We start from the raw sequence: 13534 nt of genomic DNA, 5'->3' as shown, positions 1-13534 counted from the left end.
AATGTCTTAAACGAGCACTGTAAACCGACACGCTCTCATTTTCTTCTTGACAACATCGATGAAATCTGTAGGATTCGGCAACTTCCAACCGCTTGGGCTTGAAATGTTGTTGCAGTAGTTCACATAATACCTCAAATGTTTTTTCTTTTGGGTTCTCGGGGCTGCATAAATCGCGAAGAGTGCTATATGTCTTCCTACCAATTACGGAGATCATCACGGCGACCTTTTTCTGACTAGCTGCCCAAACAACAGCCGCAGTGGCATCAGCAGCACATTTTCCAATATCGTTTGCTACAAAAAACTGGTCAAGTCTTTCATGGTAAGCCGTAAAAGACTCAGAGGAAGGATCAAATTCACCAACAGAACCAAACAACGGTGAAGCCATGGCGAGGAATTGCAAACGCACCAGCGAGCACGTGCGTGGAAGCGTAAACGAACGAAACGAAGTGGAGTAAGATCATCCGGTGTAGGAAATAGCACGAAATAGCCATATAACACAAAAGGATCCCATCCTCGTCGCCAAAATGTTGTATCTCAGGAAACTCAAGGACGAAATTATAACCAAACCCGCAATGAACATGAACATTCCAAGATCTTTTTAATCCTGTTCTATCTCTGCGCAGGAGCATCCATGTACACGTAACACAACCATGATGTAACTTAATACAATGTAACACAAGTATAACAAAACAAGGTCACGATATAATACCCCCCCTTTGAAAAATCCTGGCTACGCCCCTGTGTTATGACTCTTTCAATACATCTGACGATAGTGTTGTGATAACTGGTGTTTCAAAGTGCTCTTCAGAAAAGTCAGCATCACTTGCAAAGCTGAATGATGGGCATTACCAATTGATTTCGTCACCCAATGGCTGGCTTGACTGTGATATTATCCATGAAGTGCATGTTTGTCTAAGAAACATTAATCCAGATGTGGAGGGTGTAGCCACGAGAGTTATTATTATTATTATTATTTTTTTTTCTTATCAGTTCTGTCGTTCGTCTTTGTTAATTGTAATTAGCGTAAATAGTTCTCGTCTCGATAGTTCAGTTCTGTATTTATTAGTTTGTATTTTTTCGTGCTGTCAAAATGTAAATTAAGTTTGTCAGCGTTGTTTCATGCAATCGCCTTTGAGTATTGTGTAGCCTTGTTTAGTCTATTGTTTTAGCCTTTTTATCTGCTATATAACATCGTAGTTGTGATTTTCATTCAGTCGTTGTTATTCCGGAGTGCCGCACAGATCTTGTAAGTAGTTACGCTTTCGTTTGTATTTTCCTGTAGTTTCTCGTATTCCTTTCGTTGTATTTTTGTTTCGTTGGGTTTAAGTTCGCATTGTTAATTCTGTATTTTTTCTGTGTGTTATGTACAAGTGAATCGTCGAGATTAAAAGGTACGTATTTCAAACTGTAACGGAGTGTCAGTTACATGCATTCAAAGATCTGAAGTGGATGACATGTTGTCCGGAATTGAAGGTCGGAGAAGACGCCGAGCTCACTCAGAAGAAGCCCTCGAAAGTGTGCGAAAGAAGAATTCGAGGTCAGGGTGTTTATCTAGAGTAACGATGTTGTACCGTGCTACGGAAGTTCTGCTGAGTGATCCGAAAAATGTCGATGAAGTTAAACAGAAGTTACTGGAGATTGATGAAGCTTTTTCTCGCTTCGAACAGGTGCACTACGAATACATCTCAACTTTGGATGGAGATATGGAAGTGTGGGGAAGCGAAGCACGTTATTTCAAGGAACATTTCCGTCGAAAAATGGATTTTGTTTCGGGAATAGAGCGATGGATCCAGGAGGTGGGATTAAACGCTGGAGCACGCGAGGAAAATGAGATACCAGTTGAAGACTGTGTAAGTACCGCTAATTCTTCGCAAAGTTCGCATTCATCTAGACTATCTATCAGACAGCTTAAAGCGAATCAGGCAATAGCGCAACTGAAGTTGTACCAGCTGAAGAAAAGGCAAGAATTACTACGTCAGGAAGAAGAAACGAAGCTAGAGTTAGAGCTTTTGGATGTGCAGTTTGAAATTAGGAAAACTGAACTTCAAATAAAGTTACTTCAGGATGAGGAGCTAGTTGATTTCGCCAAGTTACCGAACGTTTTTGAAAATCTGAAGCCGTCTAGGGAAGGAGTTGATGTAGGAGCTGCACATGCGCCTGATCAGGAATATTCTAATTCTCGTGTTGAACGCAACGTTGGTTCTCAAGACCTTCCGTTGCGGCTGAAATCTAATGCGCAGGAGTATAAGAGTTGGTCAGCCGGACCTACAGCCGCCTTTGCACATCCAGAGTCGACAGGTTCTGTTTTGCGTGGAGCAGTTATGGATAGTGTGGCTTTAGCTATGAGGCAAGGATTTGCGTTGCCTAAAAAGAAATTGACAGTGTTTGATGGTGATCCTCTCGAATACTGGAACTTTATCAAATCATTTGAAACCAGTATCGTGAACAATGCAGCCAGTGAAAGCGAGAAACTCATGTACCTTCTTCAGTACACTTCTGGAGCAGCAAACGATACCATCAAATGTTGCTTAGTAATGGATCCATCCCTTGGATATCAAAGAGCAAGAGAACTGCTTCAAGAACGTTTTGGTAACTCCTTCACAATTGCCTCAAAGTACGTAACCAGGTTAACAGAAGGACCCCCTCTGAAACCAGGGGATCGCGCGGGATTGCTTGCCTTTGCAGACAAATTGAAGGACTGTGAAAATACGTTAGAATCCATTGGATATCTAGATGAAATAAACAGTGCAGACAACCTAAGAAGAATTGTTCAGAGATTACCATATCATCTCCGCACCAAGTTTGTTGAAGTTGCAGACCAAATCCAGCAAACGGGCCAAAGAACGAACATCAGTCACATCGCTGAATTTGTTAAAGTCAAAGCCAGAGTAGCAAATAACCCCGTGTTCGGTTGTGTGGTGGACATCGCGCGCGACAGATCGGAAAATGAAAGGCGAAAACCTAAGTCGAGGAGTGCTACATTAACTGGAGAACGCGTCAGCACATTTAACACTCAAGAGACCAAATCCGGTGGCAGACAGAGTCTACCCCCTTTTTGCAAGCCAGCTTCTTTCATGAAGTGTCCATCGTGCAATGGTGATCATTCGTTAGCGAGGTGCAGGTGTTTCAAGGACAAGAGCTTCGAAGAGCGCCTGGAGATAATGAAGAAAGCTCAGCTCTGTTTCAATTGCTTTAAATATGGCCACATAGGAGTTGGATGTTTAGCAAAGGGTGCTTGTGAAGTCCCAGGATGTAAGAGGAGACATCACACCTTACTTCATCCACCATCTCCACCACCAGCAGTAGAAGGTAGCGACAGAGTGGCTGATAAAGGAACTCAAGCTGAAGGCGGTGCCCCGTTTCAAAGTGGACAGACTAATAGTACCTCAGCTGGAGAAGGAAAGGTGTGCCTGAGAGTAGTTCCTGTAAAGGTGCGAAGTCATGATGACGCCAACAAGACCATAGAAACCTATGCCCTTCTAGACGGTGGATCAGACATCTCCTTGTGTGACAAGAAGTTAGCCATGGATCTTGGAGTGCATGGACGCCAGAAAACGTTTTATTTGACAACTCAAGAGAAAGAGGATAGCCCAAGAGTTGGTCACGAATTAAGCCTAGTTGTTGAGCCACTTGATGGAAGTGACAGAGTTGACGTTGTTAGACTTTGGACAGTTGATAAATTGAATGCTTCAGGCCGCAGTATTCCATCAGAACAAGATCTAAAGCAGTGGCCTCACCTTAGAGACATCAAGCTGCCAAGTACTAGTGAGAAGGAAGTTCGATTGATTATAGGCACCAACGTCCCTGATGCCTTTTGGGTGTTGGAGGAGAGACGTGGTAACAAGGGAGAGCCATACGCCATACGCACGCCACTTGGCTGGACACTCATGGGCCCTATGCATAAGAACGTTGGCGGAGAATGCCATCTTAACGTTAATTTTGTTGGATCAGCGGAGGCCGTGGGAGAAAAGAATGATTGTCTTATGCACCAGCTAGAAAGGTTCTGGGAAGTGGAGAATTATGGAGTTGTTCCCCAATCCAAGCTTGGCATGTCAGTGGAAGACAAGAGAGCCCTTGAAGTTATGGAACAATCTGTGAAACTTGAGTGTGGTCATTACCAAATTGCGCTTCCTTGGAGAAACTATCCACCAGTCTTGCCTTATAATCGCTGCATGGCAGAAAAGAGGCTACTGGCGCTAAAAGGCAGGTTCATGCAAGATGGTGAGCTTCTGAAAAATTACAAGACCACCATGGAACAGTATCTTACCAAAGGTCACGCTTCACGAGTGCCACTTAATGAAATTCATGTAAAGAACAAGCCGATTTGGTATCTACCCCACCACCCAGTGCTGAACAAACCTGGAAAGACTCGAGTGGTTTTTGATTGCGCTGCAAAACATAAAGGAACGTCTCTAAACGATCAGCTCCTTACTGGACCAGATTTGACAAATTCTATCGTTGGTGTGCTAATGAGATTTCGGGAAGAACAAGTCGCGTTGTCTGCTGATATTGAATGTATGTTCCATCAGGTCAGAGTAGTGCCAGGTGACCGAGATGCATTCAGATTCCTCTGGTGGCCAGATGGAGATCTGACCCAAGAACCAGTTGATCATCGTATGGAGGTCCATTTGTTTGGCGCGACCTCGTCTCCAAGTTGTTCTAGCTTCGCGCTAAGAAAGACAGCAGAAGACAACAAAGGTGAATTCTCAGAAGAGATAGTTAAGACTGTCAGAAGGAATTTCTATGTTGATGACTGCCTAAAATCGGTAAAGTCAGCTGAAAATGCTATCGAAGTTGTGTATCAGCTCCGAGAAATGCTCTCCAAAGGCGGATTTCGACTCACAAAGTGGTCGTGCAACAGTTTGGAAGTTCTGAGTACAGTCCCTCAATCTGAGAGAGATCAACCGGTACTAGACCTTGACCTAGACAAAGACAAGCTACCGATGCAACGCACGTTGGGGCTCCACTGGGACATGGAGAGCGACAAGTTCCTATTTAAGGTTGCTCTTAAAGACAGACCGAACACCCGTCGCGGTATACTTTCCCTGTCAAGTTCCGTTTATGAACCACTTGGTTTCGTTGCGCCAATCATCCTCCCGGCTAAGAAATTGTTACAAGAGCTCTGTAAGCAGAAACTTGGATGGGATGATCCAATCGGCACTAATGATGGTGAAAGGTGGGAGAAGTGGAAGGCTCAGTTGGTCGGTCTCTCTCGGATAACAGTAGACAGATGCGTTAAGCCAACCTGCTTTGGAGACTTGAAGATGGCTGAGTTATACAACTTTGCCGACGCGTCGCAAATCGCATATGGAGCAGTCTCCTATCTCAGATTGGAGGATGTCGAGGAAAGAATCCATTGTGCGTTTCTCATGGGGAAGTCTCGCCTTGCTCACTTGAGACCTATGACTGTGCCAAGGTTGGAACTGTCAGCTGCAGTCTTAGCCATTCAGTTAGATCAGGCCGTTAGAGAAGAGCTGGATATTCCGATTAGCCAATCGACATTTTGGTCGGACTCCACCTGCGTGTTGCAGTACATCAGAAATCAGTCAAAGCGTTTCCATACGTTTGTTGCAAATCGGCTGTCAGTTATACATGAAAATTCAGCACCTCATCAGTGGAGATATGTTAGCTCCGAAGACAACCCAGCAGACGAAGTATCCAGAGGTCTTACGGTGGAAGAAATGAGTACAAGCAGTAAATGGCTGAGTGGTCCCGAGTTTCTGAAGAAAAAAGAAGAGTTCTGGCCGTGTGATCCTACAATTCACCGATCAGGACCTTCAGATGATGATCCAGAAATCAAGCGTGAAACTCATTCTCACAGCCAGTCGTTGACTCGTCATCGAAGCGAAGTTCTCTCCAGGTTGATAGAGTATTACTCATCTTGGGACAGATTACGAAGAGCTGTGGCCTGGCTATTGAGGTTCAGAACGTGGCTCATCGAAAGACACAGTTGCAGATCCATTAACTCCACACCTGAAAGCAGTTTGAAAGAGGGATCCCAGTTCCTGTCCGTGGAAGAATTACAGAACGCAGAACGGGAAGTTATCAAGCATGTACAAAAACTTTCATTTCCGGAAGTCATTCAAGCCATACAGACAATCAGTTCATCGAAACCTTCACGTGGAGTTACCTCCGAGTTAAAGAATCTTAAGATACCAGCTCACATGCGCAAACTTCATCCATTGTTGGACGACACTGGAATTCTAAGAGTTGGAGGAAGACTGGAAAATGCCTTAATCAACTATGACGCAAAACATCCAATTATTCTGCCGTATCGTCATCAGGTAACGGATATGATCATTTCTCAGCACCACAAAAAGGTTGGCCACCTCGGTCAAGAATACGTACTGTCCAGCTTACGACAATTCTATTGGATAATCAAGGGGCGTTCAGCTGTGCGTCGAGTGATTAGTGGCTGTTTTCAGTGTAAGAAACTTGGTGCAGTTCGTGGAGAGCAGTTGATGGCCGACCTACCAAGGGAAAGACTAATGTCAGGAGACCCACCATTCACATACGTAGGCGTGGATTACTTTGGTCCCTTTTATGTACGCCAAGGTCGCTCGAACGTGAAACGTTTCGGGTGTTTGTTTACTTGCCTGGTCGTCAGAGCCGTTCATATAGAGGTCGTGAACTCGCTTGACACTGATTCATTCGTTAATGCGTTACGAAGATTCATTAACTTACGAAGATGTCGAGTTACCGTATACAGTGACAATGGGACGAACTTCCAAGCAGGGGAAAGAGAGTTACGCGAGTCATTGAATGATTTAAATCAAGAATCAATCCACAGTTTTCTTCGTCAGAAGAATATTAGATGGAAATTCAATCCCCCTACAGCCTCACACATGGGTGGGGCCTGGGAGCGTACGATCAGATCTGTGCGCAAGATCCTGAGAGCACTGCTAGGACAACAACTCGTCTCTGAAGAAATGCTCCGAACCTTGATGAGTGAAGTTGAAGGGATCTTAAATGGCAGACCTTTGACTCCAGTCAGTAGTGACCCGAAGGACCTGGAGCCTCTTACGCCAAACCATCTGCTCTTGTTAAGAGCCAACCCAAATTTGCCTCCTGGAGTCTTCAACAAAGAAGAAATGTACAGCAAGCGACGCTGGCGTCAAGTCCAGTACATAGCCAATTTGTTTTGGAAGCGCTGGTTGAAGGAGTATTTGCCAACCCTCCAAGAGAGAGCAAAATGGACCAAACTCCGCCGTTGCTTAGCGAACGGAGACCTGGTACTAATTGCAGATGACAACATTCATCGAGGAAGATGGCCGTTAGGCCGAGTAACCGAAGTTTTAACGGGAAAAGACGGGAAAGTCCGCTCAGCCAAGGTGCAAACAGCTACCACAATTCTTACAAGACCAGTGACTAAACTGTGTTTCTTAGAGGGAGAAAACAAAGCTTAAAAAGAGAAACTGAACCTGTTGTTAAGAAGAATGCTATGGAATTGAAAATCCATACTGTAAAAGGATAAACTTACTCTCGCGTCGTACAATAGTTACGTTAAGTAATGAACTGTGGACTTTAGTGGTTCATTAGGGGGGCTATGTAGCCACGAGAGTTATTATTATTATTATTATTTTTTTTTCTTATCAGTTCTGTCGTTCGTCTTTGTTAATTGTAATTAGCGTAAATAGTTCTCGTCTCGATAGTTCAGTTCTGTATTTATTAGTTTGTATTTTTTCGTGCTGTCAAAATGTAAATTAAGTTTGTCAGCGTTGTTTCATGCAATCGCCTTTGAGTATTGTGTAGCCTTGTTTAGTCTATTGTTTTAGCCTTTTTATCTGCTATATAACATCGTAGTTGTGATTTTCATTCAGTCGTTGTTATTCCGGAGTGCCGCACAGATCTTGTAAGTAGTTACGCTTTCGTTTGTATTTTCCTGTAGTTTCTCGTATTCCTTTCGTTGTATTTTTGTTTCGTTGGGTTTAAGTTCGCATTGTTAATTCTGTATTTTTTCTGTGTGTTATGTACAAGTGAATCGTCGAGATTAAAAGGTACGTATTTCAAACTGTAACGGAGTGTCAGTTACAGAGGGCTTTCAGAGACCAACTTTGGGCCCTGTTAGAAACTTCAATCAGGTTATTGGGGAATTTATTCAGATTCTGCATACTGGTAATGCCCACTGGGTATGTGTAAGCTCAGTAGCGTGTGAAGATGGCACCTTCAACTTGTATGACAGTTTGTATTATAACATTATTCTAAATGAAGTACAACAGCAGGTACTCAATCTTGTTGGACGTTCAAATTTTACTAGCATTCAAGTTGTCCCTGTGCAACAACAGACAGCAGTGACTGTGGAGTATTTGCTGCCACCTTTGCTGCATGCCTTGCTTATGGTATATACCCTGAAACAATGCAATTTGATGTCCCTAAATTGAGAAACCATTTATATCAGTCTTTCAAATCTGGTGTATTGAAAATGTTTCCTAAATTTTAGACTGCTTAAGGTACATCTACAGTTAAAAACCTTTTGGAGAGAAAGAATACCCACTTTATTATAGTGAAAATAAAATAGTTGCCCGATGCAATGGACCTGCATATTTGAATGCCCAAGATGGAGGGTAGGGACCCAGTCTACGTTGAATAAATCTCAATCTTTCGCAGCTTCTCCTGAAACGAAGTGCTGGCTGCAGACCCTATCGCGTTCTTAAATATCATCAGTTAAGTCCATCTCTACTTATCGTACAGATCCACATTCTTCTTCGCTCAGAAGTAAGTTCTTCGGTGTACTCTCCTTGAATATACTGAACACGTGGGACACGAAAAAACATTACTTTTTCGACGTTAGACCACTTCTTCCCTGTTTTGTTCCCACAGCTAATGACAAGGCAAAGGACCGTGATAAAGAATATATAAATATTACACTATTGTCTTCTCAAAACCGTAAAATGTGCTTCAAATGTTTCCTCTCACAATACTCACAGCTGATTATCATGGAACACCAACATGGCGGATGAAGTCGGTTACCATGACGATAAAGAAATTTGGTTACGTGAGTGAAAACGCTCTATTTCTTCTTGTCAGATTTCCTTTTGAACAAGGAAAAAAATTACTCTGCTTGTAGAGGTACGGCTTGTGAAGGGAATACAGTAGACAAACACATACGATTTCTCTCCTCTTTTCTTTGATGTTCAACCTTTGACAAACGTATGGGCAAAAATCTTCTCATTGACAGGAACTTTCATGACCAGTACATGTACATGTTTACTGTGAAAAAAAATTAAACAAAAATAATACTAAATACAAAACAGAAAAAAAAGTCAACGAAAAAAAAGGTGACATAACGGCAAATCCAGTTTAAGTGAATTACTGTCTAGAGCCCATCTGTCTGAGGAGGGACGTTGCTGACAACCCTTAGTCATCATCACCCAGCGTCAGCTTATCGAACTGGAATTCACCCAGTCCTGGACCAACACGTTTCAAGTTGGTGACGAAGTCAGAGAACTGCTTGATGGATTCCACTTGCTCCTTAAGGAACTCACCCTCAATGAAGTCCATCATCTATCCAGAGATAACAGATGATAATAGCAGTTCCGTAAACTACTGAACTGAAATTAAAAAAGCCCTGCGAGGGCTACTGTTAGGGAAACTTACGCAGCAAAATTACTGAGCGCCCAGCCACATAGAGAAATACAAAGCAACGGAAAAACTTCGCATCAGACATCTCTCAAAATTCTTTGACACATCCAGTTTATTTTTCCAACAGATCCTGACCATTATAGATGAATACGAAAGTTATCAAATAAAATGTTTGCAGCTCTCATTTAAGAATAATTAACTTCAATATATCATTAAAGGTTGCTTTGAGTGTACTGTCCAATATATATGCATTGTTAACATCGAAGCGCGAGGTAAAGATGGCTGGATATTGGCCAAGTTCCTTTTTTGCATTTTTATGAACCGGGACGAAGTCAAGGTCCATAAAAATGTGGAAAAAGAATGAGGCTAATATCCAGCCATCGTGACTGAACAAGCTTGGTTGATAAAGGATTTATTATATTGCAAAAAGATTTCACTTTATTACGAATTAAGATTGACTTGTTCACTTAGATAGCCAGGAAAGAAAACCAGCTATGTTTGTAGCACAACAAACTCAAGAGAGTCGTTTCTGTTTTCTTTGTTTTAACTAACTTCTGCCACTTTTTTGCGTTTACATCGCCGAAACTGAAGAATTATGAACGTAGTTCTGATTCAATGTTTTTTTTCATGCGTGGGTTCAATGCTGGCAATCCTAAGTGGGCAAGATGGGCCCATCTTGCCCACTCGAGTAGCCAATCAGAACAGAGGATCTGCTTCATCTTGCCCACAGGCCCTGCGAGTGATGTAATACTTGATCCATCAAATTTTCTAGGAAATTTCAAGTTATTTGAAGTTAGTAAAACAAAGATGTGGGGTACGGAATTTTGATGATTAGACTAAAAAGCGGGAGGTAGATGTGGATTTCACGTCAGCACGGGTTATGAAATAGATTGCCCAAAAATGTTATTACCGATTTTTGAAGTCCAGTGATGGCTTTCACTGCCCATACAAGAATAAAGATCAGAAGGGGTTGATCATCGGAGATATTGAGCTTTAAAATACCCTAATTTTTGGACTTTGTCAAAACTGGAAAAAGTCGTTTACTTATTACCGAGAGGTAAGGGAAGAAATGAAAAGAAAAAGTTAAAAAAAATTCAATATTCTTTAAGCCTGATAGATATAGAATACAACCCAGTTGATTGAATTTGCAGATGGACTTTCAGTTTGTCAGCAGCAATGCAAAGTTAGCTAATTGATTGTGCAAAAAAAGCAGGAAATGGGGGTTTTCCCAGGGGGACCCTGTATGTCCTAGGGTATTAAATATTTTGACCAATTATTTTCACATAGTTCCTAGCTTTTGCAGGTTGATGGTGATAAGTTGTAGTTGGAGCTGTCAGTAGTCAAATGAAGTCGAACGTAGTTGAGGTTGAATTGGAGTAAGAGTTTAGAGTTTGAGTTAATCAGAGAAACTAGACGATGTAGCAGCAAGCATGATATATTACGAAAAGCTTTGTGCTTTGTGATCCAAGACTCTTCATGCCTTTCGCTTAATGAGTTTGCTTAAGGTAGTTTCCCCCTAGCGTACTAACATTGTTTTATACTCTGGTCGATTGCAGTATTCATGTATTCTGGAGCGATTCTAAAATAGCACGTAACGTTTTGAACACCGTGTGTTTGGTCCACGCTTATCACGAGGCAGTCGATGTGTTTTGGTGGTACAAATTGCAGACTTGTGTTGTGTAGTTTATAAAATGAAGAACGATTTTTTTGTGGTTTATGTGATCCGTTCTTGAATGTGTTATTTCTATCAGATCATCATTATTTTGAGTGTTTTAAAGATTTGTAGAAGACTTGAAGCATTTGATGAACGTAAGGTTCCCATGTGTGAGTTTATTCAGATTGTAGAGTTTATCACTAACTTTAACTTTTAGTGTTTCAGATTGTTTATCACAAGGTCATATGTCCAGCTATTTGTTAGATGTGGTGTCCCCTTACAACGTGAAGAATAGAAGGAAATGAGAACAAAAGTACGGAGCGTTTTTTTACATAAATAGGTTTTAGGCGGAGTTATAGTCTAATTTTGGAGTTAGAGATGGAATTAACCAGAGGGAAAATACCGGAGACTTTCTAGCAACAAGGCATGGTACAGCAAGGAAGAAGCTCTTGTGATTCAAGACTCTTTGTCTCTTCCTCTTAGCAAGTTTGCTTAAGCTAGTCTCCCCCACGGTATTCCCCCACTGTATTCTGGATCGAAGCCTCCTTCTTCAAATCAAGTTGTTATGTTTTTCTTAATGAGACTGCCTTTTCACATCTCATGTTTTGACTAGAGAAAATGCTCTTGTTGATTACAACTGAGTTTGGGCTATCTGTGCTTCCTGGTCCTTAGTATTTTGTATTTACTTTTCATCAACCGGATATCCCAGATGTACCGCTAAATCCAAAGGACTTACAGGAACAAACAGGATGCATGAAATATATCTCTATTTTTTCCGGCACAGTCTAAAATATTTCAGCTTAGCATTCGATTGGGCTCCCACGGAGAAAAATTTTAGAATCAAGTCTAATTTCCTATCGACACACTTTCTAGTTTGATGGAGAATTACAGCAGTTGAAAAGCTTCTCCGATATAGGCCGGAGCCGTTCAAAAACTGTTTTACAATATATTATTTTGCCAAGCACGATGCTGATACAAGGATTCGTGAAAAAATCACCATATTACATATTTTGCCAATTTTATGCTGCATTGGCGATATTTTCAGCATCAAAACGTGCAGGGGGGGGAGGGGAGGGTTGTTAGCCCCCAAAGTTCCACCAGTACTCCGGCGCCTATTTAGTGCTTTGCACTCAGCTTGTTTATTCAGGCTATAATGGTGGAACAGAAAATTAACTCTGAAAACTCTGTTCCACCATTTATGTTTATAGTGCTACGCAGTACATTATTTATTCAGGCTATAGTTTCCCCCTGGCGTCCCAATAAGTTGGCTTGCTGAGTATTTAATTAAACTGGAGCACTGATTGAGAAGAAATGTGATACCATTTAGTTAGTTTGACCCCTTTATCAAATGTCACAGATGACAGTGTTGTAATCAGCAACGAGCGGCTGGAGGTTATGTTCTAAAGAAATCTGATGCTGTGTCAGTGAGGGATATTACATGATAAGCAGGTTTATTGTTGACTTTTCTCGGGCTACAGAATTTATCTCTTGGTAAACTGTAACATCAAGGGAGTTTTAATGAATTGAGTTAAGTCATTATTCTGGCATAATTTATCTGACCTTTGCTAACTAGTGCTCTTTTTCGGAGGGGACAAGTTGTTATTTACTCGTAAAGGCTTCTTTGGAATCGAGAGTACTTTTCTCTTCGTGAAATATATGATGCATTTCTCAGTGCTACGAAAGTAATAGTTTTATCAGAGTAATAACTACAGATCTGGCTGATACAGTAACAAGTTACATGTATTCTATGGTCTATTTTCTAAAGTGACCCTCCACCTCTATTTCAAAATCAAGATTCCGAAAATTTAATAGCACATTGTATGTTAATTGGTTATATCAACTAAGTTGAAATTGTAAATTAGCCACCGTAACGACGAAGGGCTAACGCTCGAAACGTCAGCTTTTTTATTCGTTACGGTGGCCAATTTACAATTTAAACTTAGTTGATATAACCAATTATCTTATTACCCCCACCAACGCAGCACCACAGTTTCTTTAGGAACTTTCAGCCTTTATTCATTGTCAGTGTGAAGTCTGACGATTTCTTTGAGGTAAGTTCTTAGTAGTAAAAGGAAACGCCAATTATCTGTCACTCGATTTAGCCGGCCGGTCGAAAATTAGTGGCTGAAACACCATGCTTTATACCTGCAGAATGTTTCACCATGAACAAGTTGAAGTAAAGGATAATTGTTTATTAAAAAGATTTCTTTGATAATAACATTAATGATAACAATAGTATTGACGATGACAATGATCATAATAATATAATTAACTATTATTCCACGAGCGCGCGTTGGA

General features: G+C 41.4%; 1 protein-coding gene across 1 annotated transcript; it reads left to right on the top strand.

Moving 5' to 3' along the window:
* The first annotated feature begins 941 nt into the window (after nucleotides 1-941).
* Nucleotides 942-7406, top strand: LOC148730552 (uncharacterized). Its single transcript, XM_088761817.1, has one exon. The coding sequence runs from the start codon at nucleotides 1455-1457 to the stop codon at nucleotides 7404-7406; it is 5952 nt and encodes a 1983-aa protein (XP_088617943.1). The 5' UTR covers nucleotides 942-1454.
* The last annotated feature ends 6128 nt before the right edge of the window (nucleotides 7407-13534 follow it).

Source organism: Stylophora pistillata, chromosome 5, assembly GCF_964205215.1.
Source record: "Stylophora pistillata chromosome 5, jaStyPist1.2, whole genome shotgun sequence".
NCBI lineage: Eukaryota > Metazoa > Cnidaria > Anthozoa > Scleractinia > Pocilloporidae > Stylophora > Stylophora pistillata.
Note: the sequence above shows the minus strand (reverse complement) of the source record. Positions and strands in the feature narration are given on the sequence as shown.